We start from the raw sequence: 23,148 nt of genomic DNA on the forward strand, positions 1-23,148 counted from the left end.
AGGAAATTCTTCTCAAAACAATACAATTTTTCTAAAAACAAAAGAAAACATATCTTATATGCATCAAAATTTTCTTCATTATTATAAAAATTCAAATAATAAATTGAGGAAAAAATATCTTTGCCTATTGCCATTCTTACGTTTATCTAATAAAAATCTATGCAGCTTAGAAGTACCAATGACAAAGCATTCCGGAACATTCCATGGAAAATCGTTAGTTTTTGCCGCTTCGATTTGCTCTCCTTATTAACTTTCAATGTCAATATATTTTATATGCATCACACTTCAATGTAACAAGGAGGAAGAATTTAATTTTAGTATCAGCTTGAGAAAATATAAATAAAAAAAGGTATAATAAAATAGAAAAACAAATTGAAAAATTAAATAATACTCAAAAATTCCTTTCTGATATAGACTAAGCCTACACCTAGAATAGGTATGTGAACATTGTAAACTGGAGTAAATTTCCTTTAGACATACTTTGTCTGAAAAAGTGATAGGTTTTCTTTAGTTAAGGTCTAAAAATTAAAAAAATGTGTACGATTCGTCATGTGTACGATGCATCAAAATTTTCTTCATTATCATAAAAATTCAAATAATAAATTGAGGAAAAAAAATCTTTGCCTATTGCCATTCTTACGTTATCTAATAAAAATCTGTGCAGCTTAGAAGTACCAATGACAAAGCATTCCGGAGCATTCCATGGAAAATCGTTAGTTTTGTCCGCTTCGATTTGCTCTCCTTATTAACTTTCAATGTCAATATATTGTTACGAATATTAGCAAAACTAAGGAGTGCTGCCAGCTCTAAGCCGATCTAAGCAGTGACGTGAATGCACATCAATAATTCAATCATTATGTATCTACATAAACGAATCAATAATTGCGTCTACACATATGTACACATTCCGACGAGCAACATTTACATACAAGGCAGCGAGAGATGAGATGTCACACACCGATGAATTTACTTATACGCTTATGTGTGCGCGGGAGACTGTAAACTACAAATACATGCATATACCTTATCTGAGTTGTCACAAGAGAGAGCAATAATTTGTGCACGTAGTTGTGGCTGGCGATTTTGTAGCCGAAACAACTAGTAACTTCTGGAAATCGAAGAGCCTAGAAGTATGCAGCGTAAACTATAAAAGCGATGCAGGCGAGTAAGAAGTAATTCAGTTTGATTTGAGTTGTCAAGCAGTTGCGATTAAGACGATATCTAGCGAGCAATAGCAGTATTATTTTGAATAGTAGAGTTTCATTGAGCTATCAATCAGTGTGGTTATTAAGCAAGCTATTCGTTGCACAGTATTGTGAAGTACTTTAATAAAGGCCATTTTGCATTATTACAAATTGGAGTTATTTATTCAACAGTTTAGTGATTCGAACTTAGCAGAGGATTGCAAATAAGAGGATTTGCAAGTAAAATCGTTACAATTGGTGTCAGAAGAGGAATTGTTGAATAAATTCCGAAGATTGGGAATACAACTTGGACATGGCAAAGTTCATTGAATTGAAGATCCAGCAACTGAAAAAGGAGTTGGAGAACCGTGGATTAAATACAACCGGCAATAAGATCGAACTTCAAGCACGGCTACGAGAGGTAATGGAGTCGCAAGGAATTGATGTGGACGAGTTTGTCTTTTATCCTGATGGGGACGAAACAACAACAAAAATTGAAGAGAAAAACGAAACATCGCAGACAGTTACAAACACAGACTTGAACATGATATTGGCTGCAATATCGGCACAAATGTCCGAAATGTCATCACAAATATCCACCAACATGTCATCCCAACTGGAAGAACAAAAGACAAATATAACATCCCAACTGGAGTCACAGAAGACATATATGGCATCCCAACTGGAATCACAGGAGGCACGTATTTCAGAAATGACGTCGCAAGTGTCATCTCAACTGGAAGACCAAAAGACATATATGGCATCTCAATTGGAAGCGCAAGAGGCACGTATATCTGAAATGTCGGCAGAAATTTTGGAACAGGTATCATCAAAACTGGAGGTGCAGGATGCAAAAATGGCTCAATTTCAGGCAGAAGTAAATGATTTAAAAGGTCGTATGGAGCAGTTACAACTAAATCGCCCAGCTGTTTCAGCGAGTAATCCAAAGGTAAAGACACCATCCTTTGACGGTTCTGTTCCTTTTCAGGTCTTTAAGCTACAGTTTGAGAAGACCGCAGCAGTGAACCAATGGAATGCTGAAGATAAAGTTGCAGCTCTGTTCGTGGCACTGAAAGGGCCTGCCGCGGAAATCTTACAGACCATCCCAGAGTACGAGCGGAACCATTACGAAATATTGATGAGCGCTTTAGAGAGACGTTACGGAAGCGAGCATAGAAAACAGATATTCCAAATTGAGTTGCAAAACCGCTACCAAAAAGCAAATGAGACATTGCAGGAGTTTGCTTCGGACATTGAAAGATTGGCTCATCTTTCAAATGCGGATGCACCTGTGGAATACACGGAAAGAGTGAAGATTCAGAGCTTTATAAATGGCATAAGGGATGTGGAAACGAAGCGGGCTACATACGCAAACCCAAAGCCAACATTCGCAGAAACGGTGTCACAAGCCCTGATTCAGGAAACAGCGTCGCTTCTGTGTAAGCCAGTTTTCAAAGCACGCCGTGTGGAAGTAGAAAGGCCAGAGTGGGTAGACGCAATATTGGAGGCGCTGAAAGGATCGCAAAAGCGGAGTGAAAAAGTTATCAAATGCTTCAAATGCGGGAAGTCCGGTCACATTGCACGTCATTGCGATCTTGGCCTTAATAGTTCCAACAATGTGGGTGGGCGTAAACGCAAAGCTGGAGGAGATGAGCAAGAGCGTGTCGAATGTAAAGAACGAAAACTTGCCCCGGCTATTGAATGTCCTATGATATCTGTGTTGCAAATTGGTAGAAAATCGAGCAGTCTTACCGTCAGAGGCAATGTCGATGGCGAGGAGCGTGTACTGACTGTAGATACGGGCGCATCTCATTCCTTGATTCGATCTGAATTAGTCAACAGGAGAGTTAAACCGTTACCTGGAGCAAGGTTGCGTACGGTCACAGGCGAGTATAACCAAGTCCAGGGAGAAGTGATATGTGAAGTACTGATTGGGAAGGTCATGGTTTTACACAAATTCGTTGTGGCGGAGATCGTTGATGAAGTCATATTGGGAGTGGACTTCTTGGTTGACCATGACATCAAGATCGATATGCAGAAAAGGGTGATGCTTTATAAGAACCAGGATGTGCCAATTAATTTCAGTTTGGAAAAAGGGTTCAGCAGTAATCGAGTACTGGTGGAGAAAAGTCGACAAAGGCCACGAAAGTCAAAGGTAAAGGTTGATGAAACGAATGGGCCAAACAAAGCGAAATCAAAAGTACCTGCGAGGAAAAGACCGGCATCAACAAACCCTAATGGACGCACTAAATTCACTGAAAGAATTTTTCAGAAAGAATGCAAGGATGATTTCAAGCCAGCGCGCACTTTTGTTGGGAAACGTCGGAACGATACTGAGTATGTGAAGCCAATCCGTCAAGAACAAGCTCTACAAAGTAGTTCTTCATTGGCCAAGCAACAGAGTGCGAGAGAACGATCCAGAATAATGAGTAGTAAGATGGAACACAGGTACGACAGGGAAAATAATTCGGAAGGTTTCCGGAATGGAGATTTGGTACTGTTAAACAACCCTCACCGGCGGAAAGGTGTCCCAGCCCAATTTCGGTGCAGTTGGGAAGGCCCGTACAAGATTGTGAAGAAGCTCAGTGATACCATCTACCGCATACAAAGCATTGAGAAACCACGGAGTAGAAGAGTGGTACATTGGCGATGCTAGCAGCGTTTAGATCGAGAGATTTGTCTGATCGGGACGATCAGACTTAGGTGGAGGGCAGTGTTACGAATATTAGCAAAACTAAGGAGTGCTGCCAGCTCTAAGCCGATCTAAGCAGTGACGTGAATGCACATCAATAATTCAATCATTATGTATCTACATAAACGAATCAATAATTGCGTCTACACATATGTACACATTCCGACGAGCAACATTTACATACAAGGCAGCGAGAGATGAGATGTCACACACCGATGAATTTACTTATACGCTTATGTGTGTGCGGGAGACTGTAAACTACAAATACATGCATATACCTTATCTGAGTTGTCACAAGAGAGAGCAATAATTTGTGCACGTAGTTGTGGCTGGCGATTTTGTAGCCGAAACAACTAGTAACTTCTGGAAATCGAAGAGCCTAGAAGTATGCAGCGTAAACTATAAAAGCGATGCAGGCGAGTAAGAAGTAATTCAGTTTGATTTGAGTTGTCAAGCAGTTGCGATTAAGACGATATCTAGCGAGCAATAGCAGTATTATTTTGAATAGTAGAGTTTCATTGAGCTATCAATCAGTGTGGTTATTAAGCAAGCTATTCGTTGCACAGTATTGTGAAGTACTTTAATAAAGGCCATTTTGCATTATTACAAATTGGAGTTATTTATTCAACAGTTTAGTGATTCGAACTTAGCAGAGGATTGCAAATAAGAGGATTTGCAAGAAAATTCGTTACAATATTTTATATGCATCACACTTCAATGTAACAAGGAGGAAGAATTTAATTTTAGTATCAGCTTGAGAAAATAAAAATAAAAAAGGTATAATAAAATAGAAAAACAAATTGAAAAATTAAATAATACTCAAAAATTCCTTTCTGATATAGACTAAGCCTATACCTAGAATATGTATGTGAACATTGTAAACTGGAGTAAATTTCCTTTAGACATACTTTGTCTGAAAAAGTGATAGTTTTTCTTTAGTTAAGATCTAAAAATTAAAAAAATGTGTACGATTCGTCACGCAGCAACCGTGGAATGCTCCCGTAGCAATTATTGTGAAGAACGGGTGGAACATTATCACCTTCGCTTGGTGCTTCAAAGCTGCCGCCGTTTAAGATGACGTAGACAACTTCGCTCTAGAACCTGAGCACTCTCTGAATATTGGTTACCAGGTCGCACTTTTCCTTCTGACAGAAATTTCACCTGGGCGTGAAAACTTCCATCTTTCGCCGAATTTTGGTAACATCTTAAATGTTTGCTATATATACTTTGAGCCGCACTGTTCGATCGGGTGACAGTCTATAGCTTTATGGATCTTGTAATGCTTAAGATTGAGCTGGATATAAAAACATTTCGGGAAAAAGCGAAATCGATTGTCCTCACTCCATTAAGTAACGCTGTGTAAATGTACTTTTATGAACAAAAAATGTACATATACTCATCGCCAAATACATCGGAAAAAGCGAGAGATGCTACAGATCTCGAATTTGAATGTGTGTTCTAAGTGTGTATTTTTCATTTTTATATAGAAAGTGGACGTGGTAATCTGAATAAAACTGATTTTGTGATTCTTGTCTGGGGCAATTCTATTCTAAAAAGGAAACATGGTTATAAAAAAAGACGTGTGGCACTCGGGGACTGCCGCGGTAAAGCTATTGCATATTATCAACTTATGCAATTATAATATTTATGCAACATTTTGTTTTCTTTGATATTAATTCAAATTTTGTCTTTGATATTAATTCAAGTTAACCTTTTTAAGCGTGGTGACCGATAAGAAAACAATTTTTTTACTTTTATTGAATAATTGAGAAGTTAATATTTAACTTTCACTTTAACTTTATTTTTAACTTTAACTTTCACTTTAACTTTAACATTCACTTTAACTTCAACTTTAACTTTATTTTTAACTTTAACTTTAACATTCACTTTAACTTTAACTTTAACTGTAACTTTAACTTTAAATTTAACTTTAACTTCAACTTTAACCTTAACCTTAACTTTAACTTTAACTTTGACTTTGACTTTAACTTTAACTTTAACCTTAGCTTTAACTTTAACTTTGACTTTAATTTTAATTTTCATTTTAACTTTAACTTTAACTTAAACTTTATTTTTAACTTTAACTTTCGCTTTAACTTTAACATTCACTTTAACTTTAACTTTGACTTTAACTTTAACTTTAACCTGAACTTTAACTTTAACTTTGACTTTAACTTTAACTTTAACTTTAACCTTAACTTTAACTTTAACTTTAACTTTAACTTTAACTTTAACTTGAACTTTCACTTTAACTTTAACTTTATTTTTAACTTTAACTTTCGCTTTAACTTTAATATTCACTTTAACTTCAACTTTAACTTTAACTTTAACTTCAACTTTAACTTGAACTTTAACTTTAACCTGAACTTTAACTTTAACTTTAACTTTCACTTTAACTTTAACTTTAACTTTATTTTTAACTTTAACTTTCGCTTTAACTTTAACATTCACTTTAACTTTAACTTTAACTTTAACTTTAACTTTAACTTTAACTTCAACTTTAACTTTAACTTTAACCTTAACTTTAACTTTAACTTCAACTTTAACTTTAACTTTAACTTTATTTTTAAGTTTAACTTTCGCTTTAACTTTACCATTCACTTTAACTTTAACTTTAACTTCAACTTTATGATCCGGGGTGGGCGTGAGCTTGGCACCTGCTAACAAGCCCGCAAGTCATTTTCTGTCAAAAATGTCTCATGCACATACAACTTGTATGAGAGCAACTCAAATTGAATTTGCTGCGTGAAAACCTAACTCGATTTCCAATTTTTGTTCTGCGTGACATTTACATTTGACGTTTGCACACATGCTTTACATTGTCGCAACGCATGCTTCTTTGGGTTAGGGCAAAAAACGCCGGTTGTTTGCGTGCGCTAAAAAAACGCAGTGCGGCTTTAATAGGTTGGCTTGTAAAGGCTCCATTACTGATACTTAGCATAGACTTGACTTGGCTGGCGAACTGTCACTTACAGTTCTGATAAATGAACATTGCATGTTACTGATTACTCAAAACTTAACTTGACTTAGAAATCTGTTGAATTTTGATTTTCTATGTAAGTTCTAAGTGACGTTTACATTTTGAGATGCCATTTGTTTGATTCCATTTCATTTTGACATTTTGTCATACAAATTGACATTTATTTAAAAATAAATTTCAACGCTGATTATGATGCCAGATTTTATGCGCCAAGTGGAGTATAATCGTGGCTAAGTTGCCAAGTTTACGCCAAGTCAAGTCAAGTCTATGCTAAGTATCAGTAATGGGGGCTTAAGCGACCATATATGTATACGATAAGCTATAGCACAATGGCTACTTCGTGAAAATCAACGACAGCTCTTTTAGTTTGATTTCGATGGTCGTACGGTGAGGAAGTGTCGCACGCGCGCTTAAAACAGAGTACCAAAGAGTGCGTGTGACATGTGTTCACCGTTCAAGCATTGAAATCAAACTAAATAAATAATTTATTTTGCTTTCGTGCTCGCTACGCGTTCGTGTTTACTAACACATTCTCAATTAATTTGGTAACCGTGTAAATGAATTGGTGCCCACCGCTGTTTATGATAGAGATCCAATTTTATGTATTTGGCCTGTTGCTAACACCGAACCTTTTCGAACCTTTTCGAGCCTTTTCGGATCTTTTTTGACAAATATCCGTTACGGTTTTTTTTATTTAGTCGCCAAGCCCGCGATAAAATCTATGCAATAGCTTAATAATATCGCAACATCTTCAACCGTTTTTGAAGTCGATGCAAAGATTTTCATAAGATACGAGTGGACTTAGTAGGCATTGCCACGCGCCTTTTTTCAAGATAGCTAAATACAATTTTAAGTCAACCTTACGAAGTTGATCTTATAAAATTTTAGCATTTTGGCTTTATAAATGACGGAAATATCCCGTCAAATATTAATTTTCACAGAATTATGTTTAATATTGAAATAATATTTATTTTGTACAACAGTATTATTGGCGGTCAGAAGAAGTAGTGTGTTGAATTTCATTACAATACATGTCTTTAAGGTCCGGTTTTTAAGTAGTTGGTTAAGCTAAGCTTAAGCTAAGTTTCCTTAAACTCTAGTCAAATTTAAACTCCAGTTAAACTACTGAGCAGTTTTTCAGTCACAGTTTAGGCCGCCTTTGGGGCTTTTTTGTACGGAAATATTGGATTTTTATTATCTAGATAATCCAACACCATTATCTTTTTATTTGAAATGAAACAAGCATAGAAACAAATACCAGCAGGATAGCCTAGTGGTTAAGACAACTGCAGTCTCACCGTGTGATTCGCGGTTCGAATCTCGGTGAAACCTTTGATAACATTACGAAATTGCCTGATGATGATTACGTTGGCGGTTTTCGAAATGGTACCATCGCAATATGCCAGTAAATCTTTCTTCCTTTGTTTTCAGTTTCTCTTAGAAAAACATAATAATTGAATATTCAATTACTATCAGCCGGTGTTAAGCTCATGAATTCTTAATAACAAATCATATATATTTTATTTTATTTTCGTGAAAATACTATAGTATTGGAATCTTACACTTGAGTCCAGTCAAAGAACCACAAGTTGGAACTATAATTTTTTCCACTTAAGTAAAAGCATTTTTTGCTTTATAAAAAATTCCCCCTTTTTATGAGTACACTATGATTCTCACGTTGAGCCACTGTTTCGTAACAACTCTTGAGATTTTAGAGGTGGTGCCCACCGCTGTTTATGATAGAGATCCAATTTTATGTATTTGGCCTGTTGCTAACACCGAACCTTTACGAAACTTTTCGAACCTTTTCGAGCCTTTTCGGATCTTTTTTGACAAATATCCGTTACGGTTTTTTTTGATTTAGTCGCCGAGCCCGCGAAAATCTATGCAATAGCTTAAAATGAATTGTTTACAATTGTTTACAAAAATGAATTGTTTACATGTAAACAATTGCTGTAAACAATATAAACAGTTTACAGGCCCAAATCTGCCCAGAACCGATATTTTCAACATTAATACTTTTTTGATGAGATGTCATAAAATATATTTAACAGTTAAAATATCGGTATAGCTGGTTAAGTTTTATCCAGGTATTGCAAATAACTGTTATTGATCAACATTTTCAATAAAACGATTATACTGACTGATAAATGCTACATTCATCGAAGCTCTGTAAATCTGGGACAGATATCAATTCTACACTCAAATACATTTATTGTTTTCAAAAATGGGAATGATTTTTAGGAAATTTTTCTCAAAACAATAAAATTTTTCTAAAAACAAAAGAAAACATATCTTATATGCATCAAAATTTTCTTCATTATTATAAAAATTCAAATAATAAATTGAGGAAAAAATATCTTTGCCTATTGCCATTCTTACGTTTATCTAATAAAAATCTATGCAGCTTAGAAGTACCAATGACAAAGCATTCCGGAGCATTCCATGGAAAATCGTTAGTTTTTGCCGCTTCGATTTGCTCTCCTTATTAACTTTCAATGTCAATATATTTTATATGCATCACACATCAATGTAACAAGGAGGAAGAATTTAATTTTAGTATCAGCTTGAGAAAATAAAAATAAAAAAAGGTATAATAAAATAGAAAAACAAATTGAAAAATTAAATAATACTCAAAAATTCCTTTCTGATATAGACTAAGCCTACACCTAGAATATGTATGTGAACATTGTAAACTATAGTAAATTTCCTTTAGACATACTTTGTCTGAAAAAGTGATAGTTTTTCTTTAGTTAAGGTCTAAAAATTAAAAAAATGTGTACGATTCGTCATGTGTACGATGCATCAAAATTTTCTTCATTATTATAAAAATTCAAATAATAAATTGAGGAAAAAATATCTTTGCCTATTGCCATTCTTACGTTTATCTAATAAAAATATATGCAGCTTAGAAGTACCAATGACAAAGCATTCCGGAGCATTCCATGGAAAATCGTTAGTTATTGCCGCTTCGATTTGCTCTCCTTATTAACTTTCAATGTCAATATATTTTATATGCATCACACTTCAATGTAACAAGGAGGAAGAATTTAATTTTAGTATCAGCTTGAGAAAATAAAAATAAAAAAGGTATAATAAAATAGAAAAACAAATTGAAAAATTAAATAATACTCAAAAATTCCTTTCTGATATAGACTAAGCCTGCACCTAGAATATGTATGTGAACATTGTAAACTGGAGTAAATTTCCTTTAGACATACTTTGTCTGAAAAAGTGATAGTTTTTCTTTAGTTAAGGTCTAAAAATTAAAAAAAATGTGTATGATTCGTCACGCAGCAGCCGTGGAATGCTCCAGTAGCAATTATTGTGAAGAACGGGTGGAACATTATCACCTTCGCTGTGTGCTTCAAAGCTGCCGCCGTTTAAGATGACGTAGACAACTTCGCTCTAGAACCTGAGCACTCTCTGAATATTGGTTACCAGGTCGCACTTTTCCTTCTGGCAGAAATTTCACCTGGGCGTAAAAACTTCCATCTTTCGCCGAATTTTGGTAACATCTTAAATGTTTTCTATATATACTTTGAGCCGCACTTTTCGATCGGGTGACAGTCTATAGCTTTATGGATCTTGTAATGCTTAAGCTTGAGCTGGATATAAAAACATTTCGGGAAAAAGCGAAGTCGATTGTCCTCACTCCATTAAGTAACGCTGTGTAAATGTACTTTTATGAACAAAAAATGTACATATACTCATCGCCAAATACATCGGAAAAAGCGAGAGATGCTACAGATCTCGAATTTGAATGTGTGTTCTAAGTGTGTATTTTTCATTTTTATATAGAAAGTGGACGTGGTAATCTGAATAAAACTGATTTTGTGATTCTTGTCTGGGGCAATTCTATTCTAAAAAGGAAACATGGTTATAAAAAAAGACATGTGGCACTCGGGGACTGCCGCGGTAAAGCTATTGCATATTATCAACTTATGCAATTATAATATTTATGCAACATTTTGTTTTCTTTGATATTAATTCAAATTTTGTCTTTGATATTAATTCAAGTTAACCTTTTTAAGCGTGGTGACCGATAAGAAAACAAATTTTTTACTTTTATTGAATAAATGAGAAGTTAATATTTAACTTTCCCTTTAACTTTATTTTTAACTTTAACTTTCACTTTAACTTTAACATTCACTTTAACTTTAACTTTAACTTTATTTTTAACTTTAACTTTAACTTTAACATTCACTTTAACTTTAACTTTAACTTTAACTTTAACTTTAAATTTAAATTTAACTTTAACTTTAACTTTAACTTTGACTTTGACTTTAACTTTAACTTTAACATTCACTTCAACTTTAACTTTAACTTTAACTTTAACTTTAACCTTAGCTTTAACTTTAACTTTGACTTTAATTTTAATTTTCATTTTAACTTTAACTTAAACTTTATTTTTAACTTTAACTTTCGCTTTAACTTTAACATTCACTTTAACTTTAACTTTAACTTTAACCTGAACTTTAACTTTAACTTTGACTTAAACTTTAACTTTAACTTTAACCTGAACTTTAACTTTAACTTTGACTTTAACTTTAACTTTAACTTTAACCTTAACTTTAACTTTAACTTGAACTTTCACTTTAACTTTAACTTTATTTTTAACTTTAACTTTAACATTCACTTTAACTTTAACTTTTACTTTAACTTTAACTTTAACTTTAACTTTAACTTTAACTATAACTTTAACTTTAACTTCAACTTTAACTTTATTTTTAACTTTAACTTTCGCTTTAACTTTACCATTCACTTTAACTTTAACTTTAACTTAAACTTAAACTTTAACTATAACTTTAACTTTAACATTAACTTTAAGTTTAAGTTTAACTTTAACTTTAACTTTAACTTTAACTTTAACTTCAACTTTAACTTTAACTTTGACTTCAACTTTAACTTTAACCTGAACTTTAACTTTAACTTTATTTTTAAGTTTAACTTTAACTTTCGCTTTAACTTTAACATTCACTTTAACTTTAACTTTAACTTTAACTTTAACTTTAACCTTAACTTTAACTTTAACTTTAACTTTAACTTCAACTTTAACTTTAACTTTAACCTTAACCTGAAGTTGGAAGTACTTGGCATGGACTGTCTCACAACTGAAACAGAAATCCAAGACGCAATAAAGAGGGAGGTCGGAAAAGAAGAAATCACTAGACCTCTCCGTGTCTCTGTGTTCTCAGCAAACCAAAGAGAACAGAAAATGGCGGTCGTCGAAGTGGACGAGAATATTGGCAACGTCCTACTCAAAAAAGGTAAAATTCCTATCGGATGGATACAGTGCCGAATCAGACAGCGAGCAGAAGTACAACGCTGCTTTAGGTGTCTCTGCTACGGACACAGGAAGGCAGAATGCAAGGGTCCAGACAGGAGTAACGCTTGCTGGAAGTGTGGGCAAAGCGGCCACAAAGCTTCGGCCTGTACCGCAGCTCCAAAATGTTACCTGTGTAATACACAGAAGCTCGATCATGTCCCTGGATCTGGAGCATGCAGCATTTTCAGAGCGGCACTCGCTGTTGCAAAGGCCAAAGTCTCAATCCAATAGTGATTAGTTTTATCCAAGGCAACCTAAACCGGAGCAAACTTGCTGATGAGCTACTACAACAGTTGGTATTAGATCATAAAGCTAACAGCGTTATCATCAGCGAACCCTATAGAGCCCGAAATGAATGGCATATAGACAACACCGGCACCGCCGCAATCTGGATGACAGATGCAAACGCCAATATTGTGAACCGTGTTGCCGGACAAGGCTACGTCCGCCTAACTACGAATAATACCACAATAGTAAGCTGCTACTTGTCCCCGAATGATCCCATTCAAACGTTCAGGGACAAGCTTGAACTTATTGAAGACGACCTGAGGGACTTAACTAGTAACCTGGTTGTGGCGGGAGACTTTAACGCAAGAGCCGTCGAATGGGGAATGCCACAGACTAACACCCGTGGAGGGTTAGTCCTTGAGATGGCAGCCAGGCTCGGTTTGAACGTGCTTAACACTGCTACGACCCCTACATACCGACGGCCAGGCTTTGGATACTCGATCCCCGATGTAACACTAGTGTCAGAAAGCCTGCTGCTGACCGCTGCTGGATGGAGAGTCATAGAGGATCTGACTGGCAGCGATCACAACTACATCACTTTCCACCTAAACGATCCCGGCCAGAGGCAGATTCCGAACGGGCCACGCAGAACAAAAGCATGGGACGCATCCAAGGTCGACTCTGCCACGTTCTCCGCATCAGTACTGGGGGATGCCCGACGGATAATCAACAACTCTAGTCCGACGGAAGAGACGGTTGAAAAGACAATGAGCTGTCTTCGCCACGCTTGCAACCTCTCTATGCCACGGAGGGGAGTGTGGAGGGGTAAAAAGCAGGTATACTGGTGGAATAGCGAAATCGCGGAGCTGCGGAAAATATGCCACAGGATGCGAAGGCTAGCAACTCGCGCGCGCGGCAGGCCTGAGGCTCTAGAAAAGTCGGAAGCGTACAAAGGAGCTCTTAGTGCTGCCATTAAGCAAAGCAAGCTTAAGTGCTGGAAAGCGCTTTGCGAGGAAGTGGATCGAGACCCATGGGGGCAGGGATATAAGATAGTAATGAAGAAGTTCCGTCCGCCAAACCAGCTGATGGACGAGAACCAAATAAGGAACATTGTGGATGGCCTGTTTCCCACCCAACTGCCTAGGGAGGGCGGGTACGTTACCCATGAAGATCGCAACGTGGAACCATTCCAAGAAGAAGAGCTTAAAACTGCCGTGCGAACTATGAAACCTAAGAAAGCGCCTGGGCCCGACGGAATACCCGCGGAGGCAATTAGACTAGCTGCAAACGACTGCCCAGAACTTATGTTGCACATGTACAACAAATGTCTCGAAGAAAGAACTTTCCCCACCATATGGAAGACAGCACGACTGGTTCTCATTCCAAAAGGGAAAGGAGATCCCAACTCTCCATCATCCTACCGTCCCCTATGTATGTTGGACACAGCAGGGAAATTGATGGAGAGTCTCCTGAAGCAACGCCTCACCAGAGCGTTACAGGACGCCGGAGGACTGTCGCCCAGACAGCATGGTTTTCGGAGGGGGCACTCCACAATCGATGCCATAGCAGAAGTTATAGACGCAGTCAAGAAAGCCGAGACAGCGTGCCACAGAGCAAGACCTATAGTGTTGCTGGCCACGCTCGACGTCAAAAACGCTTTTAACTCAGCTAGGTGGGAGGACATGCTTGAGGCACTAGAAAGCACTTTCAAAGTACCGCAATATTTATTAGAAATTTTAAGGGACTACCTAAGAGAGAGGTATCTAACATATGAAAGTACTCACGGTCAAAAAAAAGGTAAAAATAACAGGTGAAGCAGCCCAGGGTTCGGTACTAGGTCCCGATCTCTGGAATATAACTTACGACAGTCTTCTTCGATTAGACATGCCAGAAAGCACCTTCCTCGTTGCCTTTGTAGACGACGTGGCAGCTGTGATAACAGCACCAAGCTGCGAGCTGGCACAGCTAAAATTAAACCAGGTCATGCGTAATGTAAATAGGTGGATGGCTGAGCACGGTCTCCAGTTAGCAACAGCCAAAACGGAGATCGTCATCCTCACAAAGAGACGTATTCCCACTACCAGGAACATGGGGGTTGGGGACCAGCCAATAGAAACACTCGCTTCAACGAAATATCTGGGAGTGAGGTTAGACAGCAAACTCAACTTCTCGGATCACATACGAGGGGCCTGCGAAAGAGCTGCGCACATAATAGCGCAGTTGAGTAGATTAATGGCAAACACAGGTGGCCCAAAGCCATGCACAAGGAAGTTGCTTGCATCAGCCTCGGATTCTATACTCTTATATGGTGCAGAAATCTGGGCGAACGCAATGAAATACCGGAAGAACTGAGTCGCCCTCACCTCGGTCCAACGCAGAGGGGCGCTGCGAATATCTTCGGCTTACCGCACGGTATCAGCTGAAGATGTCCTGGTCGTTGCGGGAACCATACCGATATATCTTCTCGTTGAGGAAAGAAAAACAATATATGACAACGGATCGCAAGCAAGTAGAGCTACTGTTGCCATGCAGGCGCGAGAAGAATCGATCCGACGTTGGCAAGATCAGTGGAGCAACATCATCGTAGGAAAGTGGACTAGGGAACTAATCCCTGAACTGAATCCATGGTTGAAGCGACCGCACGGAGAGGTAGACTTTTACCTGACCCAGTTTCTAACGGGACATGGTTACTTCCGCAAATACCTACACAGAATGGGTAAGGTTGATAGCCCGAGCTGCCTGTACTGTGGGGAAATAGACGATGTACGCCACACCTTCTTCGAATGCAGGCACTTCTCCCATCAGCGAAGGAGGGTAGAAGATTTACTTGGCGACCTATCCCCGGGCAGTGTCATTAATAACATGACCTGTCGAAGAGACAGATAGGATACGGTCAGCACATATGTGAGGCATATACTTACCAGTAAACGAAAAGACGGATGCCTAGCCCATTAGCGTGAGAGTAGCCATAGAGCTCACGTAGCGCGCACCCGTACCCGAAGTAATGCTAAACGCGGTCCCAGGTACGGGGATTAGCGCGGGCCGTGGGAGGTTAGGTTTTAGTGGGTAGGCCTTCATGGAAGAAGGGAGTCCTACACTCGGAGAGTCTCGCAGTGAGGCTTAAATATCCCGGTCAGTGCATAAAGCATTTCCTCCTTCCACGAAACACAAAAAAAAAAAAAAAAAAAAAAAACCTTAACCTTAACTTTAACTTTAACTTCAACTTTAACTTTAACTTCAACTTTAACTTTATTTTTAACTTTAACTTTCGCTTTAACTTTACCATTCACTTTAACTTTAACTTCAACTTTATGATCCGGGGTGGGCGTGAGCTTAGCACCTGCTAACAAGCCCGCAAGTCATTTTCTGTCAAAAATGTCTCATGCACATACAACTTGTATGAGAGCGACTCAAATTGAATTTGCTGCGTGAAAACCTAACTCGATTTCCAATTTTTGTTCTGCGTGACATTTAGATTTGACGTTTGCACACATGCTTTACATTGTTGCAACGCATGCTAATTTGGGTTAGGGCAATAAACGCCGGTTGTTTGCGTGCGCTAAAAAAACGCAGTGCGGCTTTAATAGGTTGGCTTGTAAGCTACCATATATGTATAGCTGGAGACATTGGTGCTTTATCGGTAACCGTATCGGTGACCTTATAACAGCTGATTCGACCAACCTTATGAGAATCAATGCAATCGATTATTGGTGCCGCTAAGGTCGTAACCGTATCGTAGCCAACCAATTGGCTTTTGGTTTCCGTCGTAACGATAAACAGCTGATTACGTTAGGGATGCGGATACAGCGATGCGACATACGGCACCAATGACTCCAGCTTATACGATAAGCGATAGCACAATGGTTACTTCGTGAAAATCAACGACAGCTCTTTTAGTTTGATTTCGATGGTCGTATGGTGAGGAAGTGTCGCACGCGCGCTTAAAACAGAGTACCAAAGAGTGCGTGTGACACGTGTTCACCGTTCAAGCATTGAAATCAAACTAAATAATTAATTGATTTTGCTTTCGTGCTCGCTACGCGTTCGTGTTTACTAACACATTCTCAATTTGGTAACCGTGTAAATGTACTGGTGCCCACCGCTGTTTATGATAGAGATCCAATTTTATGTATTTGGCCTGTTGCTAACACCGAAACTTTTCGAACCTTTTCGAGCCTTTTCGGATCTTTTTTGACAAATATCCGTTACGGTTTTTTTTATTTAGTCGCCAAGCCCGCGATAAAATCTATGCAATAGCTTAATAATATCGCAACATCTTCAACCGTTTTTGAAGTCGATGCAAAGATTTTCATAAGATACGAGTGGACTTAGTAGGCATTGCCACGCGCCTTTTTCCAAGATAGCTAAATACCATTTTAAGTCAACCTTACGAAGTTGATCTTATAAAATTTTAGCATTTTGGCTTTATAAATGACGGAAATATCCCGTTAAATATTAATTTTCACAGAATTATGTTTAATATTGAAATAATATTTATTTTGTACAACAGTATTATTGGCGGTCAGAAGAAGTAGTGTGTTGAATTTCATTACAATACATTTCTTTAAGGTCCGGTTTTTCGGTAGTTCGTTAAGCTAAGCTTAAGCTAAGTTTCCTTAAACTCTAGTCAAATTTAAACTCCAGTTAAACTACTGAGCAGTTTTTCAGTCACAGTTTAGGCCGCCTTTGGGGCTTTTTTGTACGGAAATATTGCATTTTTATTATTTAGATAATCCAACACCATTATCTTTTTATTTGAAATGAAATAAGCACAGAAACAAATACCAGCAGGATAGCCTAGTGGTTAAGGCAACTGCAGTTTCACCGTGTGTTTCGCGGTTCGAATATCGGTGAAACCTTTGGTAACATTACGAAATTGCCTGATGATGATTACGTTGGCGGTTTTCGAAATGGTACCATCGCAATATGCCAGTAAATCTTTCTTCCTTTGTTTTCAGTTTCTCTTAGAAAAACATAATCAGGCCTGTTCTGAATTCCGACTCGGAATGAAAAGTAAAACGACATTGATTTCGACTCGGTTTCTATTTGGTGTTCTCAATTCCGATTGTAAAAAATCGATTCGAAGTCGATTTCGAATCGTTTTCATTCCGATTCGGTAACCAGTTTAATCAGCTGTTTTTGCTTATGTGTTTTTGCTTAAGTATCATAAAATTTTATTTTAATTAAAAAATGCCTGCAGATATGGTTTTTGATGCGCAGACGCAAGAATACGTGTTATTGTGCGTGCGAATCGTAAAAATGCGCTGGATCGGAATTCAGAACAGGTCGACTTCATTTCGATCAGCATCGATTTGTTTGCCTAATAGATTTCTTGATAGAAGTTTTTAAAGAAAGATTTATTATGCCAATTTAACTCAAATTTAAACAAAAAATACACACAACTCTTCCAAATAAAATGAAGAATTTAAAAAAAATTATTTGAAAGACAAATATCCCAACATTTGTGTATAATCTGCCAATTAATTTTCATTCCGACTGCTCAGAGGCAATACTTTTCAAACCGATAATTTTTGGTCGGAATCGAAATTGAGAACACCAATCCATTTCGATTCCGAAAAAATTGATCGGAATCGGAATCCAGAACAGGCCTGAATAATTGAATATTCAATTATTATAAGCCGGTGTTAAGCTCATGAATTCTTAATAACAAATCATATATATTTTATTTTATTTTCGTGAAAATACTATAGTATTGGAACCTTACACTTGAGTCCAGTCAAAGAACCACAAGTTGGAAATATAATTTTTTCCACTTAAGTAAAAGCATTTTTTGCTTTATAAAAAATTCCCCCTTTTTATGAGTACACTATGATTCTCACGTTGAGCCACTGTTTCGCAACAACTCTTGAGATTTTAGAGGTATGCTAGTTATCAACATGGTACTCAAGCCCATATGCTTGTTGGGTATATTCAACGCCATTTCGAACGAACGCAAATCACCGATAGGTTAATTAGAGTTTACCCTTCTAGATCGGCCGCTTAAGCTAAGCTTAAACTTCAGTTAAAGTAGACTGAAAAACTGCAGTATAAGTTTAAGCGTAATTTAACTGACAAACTGAGTTGACCTTGTGCTGAAAAACCGCAAAAAATGTGTGATGATGACCCCTCGGACAAATAGGTTAACAAATAGACCAATGAATAGATGAGCAATGCTAACATAAATTTTTTTTTCGGTCGAGACTACCGATTTTCGGTTGACTTAAGTAGGATATCGAAAAAAATAGATAGACATTACCATCGATAAAGTCGATAGTGGCTACCGAAAAAGTTGGATTTTTTTTCAAGAAGTTCCCCCCCAAAATGCGTCTCTGGATCCGCCCATGTACATACCTAAGTAACACATACATTTTTTTATGACGACCTAAGCAAACGTTTAAACATTGTAAAGGTTTACATGTAAGTTATGTTTCAGTTCACAGCTGCGCTCATCTGACCTTGTTCTATCTCCTTTTTCGTGGAGGCTATTTGGCAACGTTGTACTACTTTGGTACAAAATAGTGTAGTACCTGCAGTGAACGAGAATAAAATTAAATAAATCGCATGATAGGGAGTCACCCTGTCTGAGTCCTCGTTTAGTTTCGAACGCCTCGGAGAGGTCCTTTCCAATTTTGACTGAGCTACTGCTCAACGTCACTTTGAACAGCCGTATAAGCTTTGCGAGGAAACAAATTCAGACAAAGTGGCTTTAGGCCGAGCTTGTCTTCCAATTTGCGTTGTGGTCCTGTTAATTTTTTTTTGGCGGAACGGGACCTACATACATATTTATGCCGACTCCGAACGGCATTTGCAAGGCAGATAAGTTTTCACTGGCAAGCGTTTCACGGCAAAATACACTCGGAGTGCTTTCTCCTAATTGAAAAAACTTGTTTCTAAAATGTTGATGTTGCTTTGCACAGGATCTTCGGTATGGTAGGCGGAGCACGCCACGGCGGCCTCATACACACGTATATTTACATACATGAATTCGGCCACCGTGGTGTGAAGGTAGCGTGATCCGCCTACCACACCGAATACCCTGGGTTCACACCCCGGGCAAAGCAACATGAAAATATTAGAAGGAAGGTTTTTGAATTAGAAGAAAATTTTTCTAAGCGGGGTCGCCTCTCGGCAGTGTTTGGCAAGCACTCCGAGTGTATTTCTGCCATGAAAAGCTCTCAGTGAAAACTCATCTGCCTCGCAGATGCCGTTCGGAGTCGGCATAAAACAAGTAGGTCCCGTCCCGCCAATTTGTAGGAAAAATTAAAAAGGAGCACGACGCAAATTGGAAGAGAAGCTCGGCCTAAAACCTCTTCGGAGGTTACGCGCCTTACATGTATGTATGTATGAATTCACAGACACATAGATAGGAACCGATGGTATAACCAATATTGAACTTTTAATCAAAAATGTTGCATTTATTTGAGTCACGTAATAAGTAAAAAATAAATTAAGTAACTGCATAGTTATTATTTAGTAAACGATAAATTGGAAAAAATAGTAATTAAAAAGAATTGGCTAAGCCAAATTGATATTAAAAAGAGAAAAGACATTTATATTTACAAATATAAAAAAACTTCAAAAGGAATATACAAACTATTCTTAAGCGTTTTCTGATGAACTGGATACTGCTCTTAACCGTTAATTGCAACCTCTATTATTTATATAACTATTTAGCTACCCTCTCATGTTTAAATGTACCTAAGTACATATGTATTTCGAACTATGCCTATTTCAGGTCGCTACGGATAAACATCAATTAGGATCAGCCGACCATAGAGTTAAGGCAATCAGTCATGTTGGTCATGCTGTTAATTTAGCAATTGAGAGATTCGTGGCAATAGGTGAAATAATTGCCGAAGACAATCTTGATATTAAAACAGATATTTTGGAATGTTGCAGGAATGCAAGAGATGCAGGTAAGTTTTATAATACTGTAACGAATTTAGGGAAATTCCGCTTATTTGAAACCTTCTGCAAACGTTCGAATCGCTAAATTGTCGAATAAATAACTCTAATATTCAGTAATGCAAAATGGTCTTTATTAGACTACTTTGAGAGTACTTCACAATAACTCTTTTACTTCGCAACTAATTGCGTTTTTAAATCAAACTGATTACTGATTCCTCAGCTTGCGCTGCTTTTATACTCCCAGTTATCTCGTTCGCCAATTCTCCTAAGGTCTAGTCGTTTCGCGAACCTGTGTTCCAGAACAGTTGTATCTCATGCTTGGTTATATACATGTATTTTTATGTTTATCTTGTAGCCATATGCGGGTGTATGTATGAGTAACATACTTCGGCTGATGATTACATGTGTTTGTGAGTATATATTCGTTGCCTTGTATGTATGTGTGTAAATGATGATTGATTTGTACATGCACACAAGGGTTGGCAGCCAGCTTTATTGTTGTTGTGCCTTTATTTACTAACAACATAGTGATGCTAAAATTCGCCACAATACGTTTACTAATACAACTTAGCGTACATTAGTGTTACGAAACTATGGGCATGGATATGTCACTTAAACATTTCAATGGGCGGATCGAAAAACGTTGAAAGCGCTAGAGGTTTGCGCATATCACTTATTCGAGAGCGGTGGCAGCGTGGGGTCCATAGCATACCGGCATTCTCCGGTATATTTACCATAAATAATTTGTATTTCTTACTAAACTTATAGTTAGGAAAGGTTTTGTTTATATGTATTTCAGAAAATCGATCTTTTGGCCATTTGCTCTCCCACGGCAGTCGGTTATATCTACTGGCGTGACTCAGCGTTTTCCCCAGTACCAAGGGCTGGCATTTCAATGTAATGCAACTTAATTTCCTGCGGATAGTTGAAAAACTATCATTCAAGGAGTAGCTCCTTGCGGAGGGATTGTACCTCATTCACTTACTCCGGTGAGGTGTCGCACCTAACCCCGGGCCTAGTGATTGGTACTGCTTCGTTTGCCGGAAAAATACAAACTTAAAATGGTAACTTTATTCTCTGTATATCTCATGCAAAGCTTGGTTTCGCCGAAGGAGATGTTCTGGGCTAACCCCTAACACTCGTTGACGCGATTTCTGTAATTGAGGATGTTCAGGAATGCATCATCCAAGCCAAGAAGAATTAAACAAAGTATGCCACAGGGTGGTGTCCTATCCCCACTTTTGTTTAACTTCTACATATCAAAGCTACCTTCAGAACACCATCTACATAATGAGGTGAGAATACTCCCCATTAGGAAGAGAAATGAAATGCTAACCAAACAGTTTCTGTTGAATACCCAGAAATCTGGGCATCCCAACAGACATCTGATTGTTGAGCCTACACCGCCCAGAGGCTTAAGGAGTCATCTCCGTAAGCATTATGAGGAAATACGACACCTGAGAACACAGCCGTATGAAGTTAAAGACACAAGCAGGTCCTCAGTGAACTCCACAAACGGACGTCGGACCTCTATGCCAGGTATTTCCCGGTGAATCCTGTACTCAAAGAACAATATCTGAAACTAGCAGAGGTAGAACGCACTCTCCCTAGGGAAACGCGAGTCACTCTACCTCAACTTCGATCTGGATAATATAACAGGTTAAACTCTTACCTATACAGAATCAACCCCGACATACAAAATATATGTCCTGCTTGTAATGTGTCCCCACATGACACCAACCATCTCTTAAACTGTATTGTGGAACTAACGCCTCCAACACCCTTCTCTTTATGGTCCCCCTGTTGAAACAGCAAGTTGTCTTGGACTCCCGTTAGAGGACATTGAGAACAATTTGTGATCGGGGCACCTATTGGATGGGGCGAAGCACTGCTACAACAACAACAACAAAATTTTTTTTTTAATATTTGTGGTACCTTACTATTCACGGCGAAAGCCGACTTTAAAAGCACCTTCGCTCCTTCAACGTCTAATAATTGTTATGATTCTCTTGGCACAGTTTTATCGACTATCGCAAATGATTAATTAATGAAAGGCGCGATAGCCTCCGAAGAGATTTCAGGACCAGCTTCTCTTCCAATTTGCGTCGTGCCCCTTTTGATTTTTTCTACAAATTGGCGGGACGGGACCTACATGTTTTATGCCGACTCCGCACGGCATGCAAGGCAGATGAGTTTTCACTGGGCAGCTTTTCATGGCAGAAATACACTCGGAGAGCTTGCCAAGTCACTGCCTGTGCGACCCTGTTTAGAACAAATTTCTTTTAATTTAAAAAACTGGTCTCTAAAATTTTGATGATGCTTTGCCCGGGACGTGAACTCAGGATCTTCGGTGTGGTAGGCCGAGCACGCTACCACCACACCACGGTGGCCGCCCTAACAAAATCCCCGCCGTCGCTCACGCCAAAGGGCGCCTCCACTTTTTACCGTTGTCTATAAGAGCTATAATCTCCAAAGCGCTTATCTCCTCTTTTTCCACCACAACCATTCATGTGAGACAAGATCATAAGCTCCTGTCTCTCACACTGTGTGCCAGCCCATATTATAGAACTGACTTCATGCCCTAGTCGGCGCCACTTTCCTGTATGCTCTGAGTGTAGCTACGGGGATCGTCAGGTCAGATGTTTCTGTCGTGCCATGCTGCCTAGGTAAAGGTCTGTGGGGAGAACGTTCGAATCCTCGCTGATTTTAATGTCTTTCTTTAAGTGAGATTGGCAACTGCGTTGAAGAAGCTATCAGTTTCACTGCCAAACCGTTGAAGGGGTTACGCTACTCAACCCATTGAATACCAAGTATACTGGTTTTAATG

The 23,148-nt window shown here is 38.1% G+C and overlaps 1 protein-coding gene across 1 annotated transcript in view; it reads left to right on the top strand.

Annotated features, from left to right (window-relative positions):
- Positions 1-23,148, top strand: part of alpha-Catr (alpha-catenin related) — a 69,147-nt gene that overhangs the window by 22,066 nt on the left and 23,933 nt on the right. Inside the window, exon 3 of the mRNA XM_067772347.1 lies at positions 20,149-20,329. Coding sequence (XP_067628448.1) covers positions 20,149-20,329 — 181 coding nt within the window. The remainder of the gene's footprint in view (positions 1-20,148; positions 20,330-23,148) is intronic.

Source organism: Eurosta solidaginis, chromosome 3 (genome assembly GCF_040869045.1).
Source record: "Eurosta solidaginis isolate ZX-2024a chromosome 3, ASM4086904v1, whole genome shotgun sequence".
NCBI classification, from domain to species: domain Eukaryota; kingdom Metazoa; phylum Arthropoda; class Insecta; order Diptera; family Tephritidae; genus Eurosta; species Eurosta solidaginis.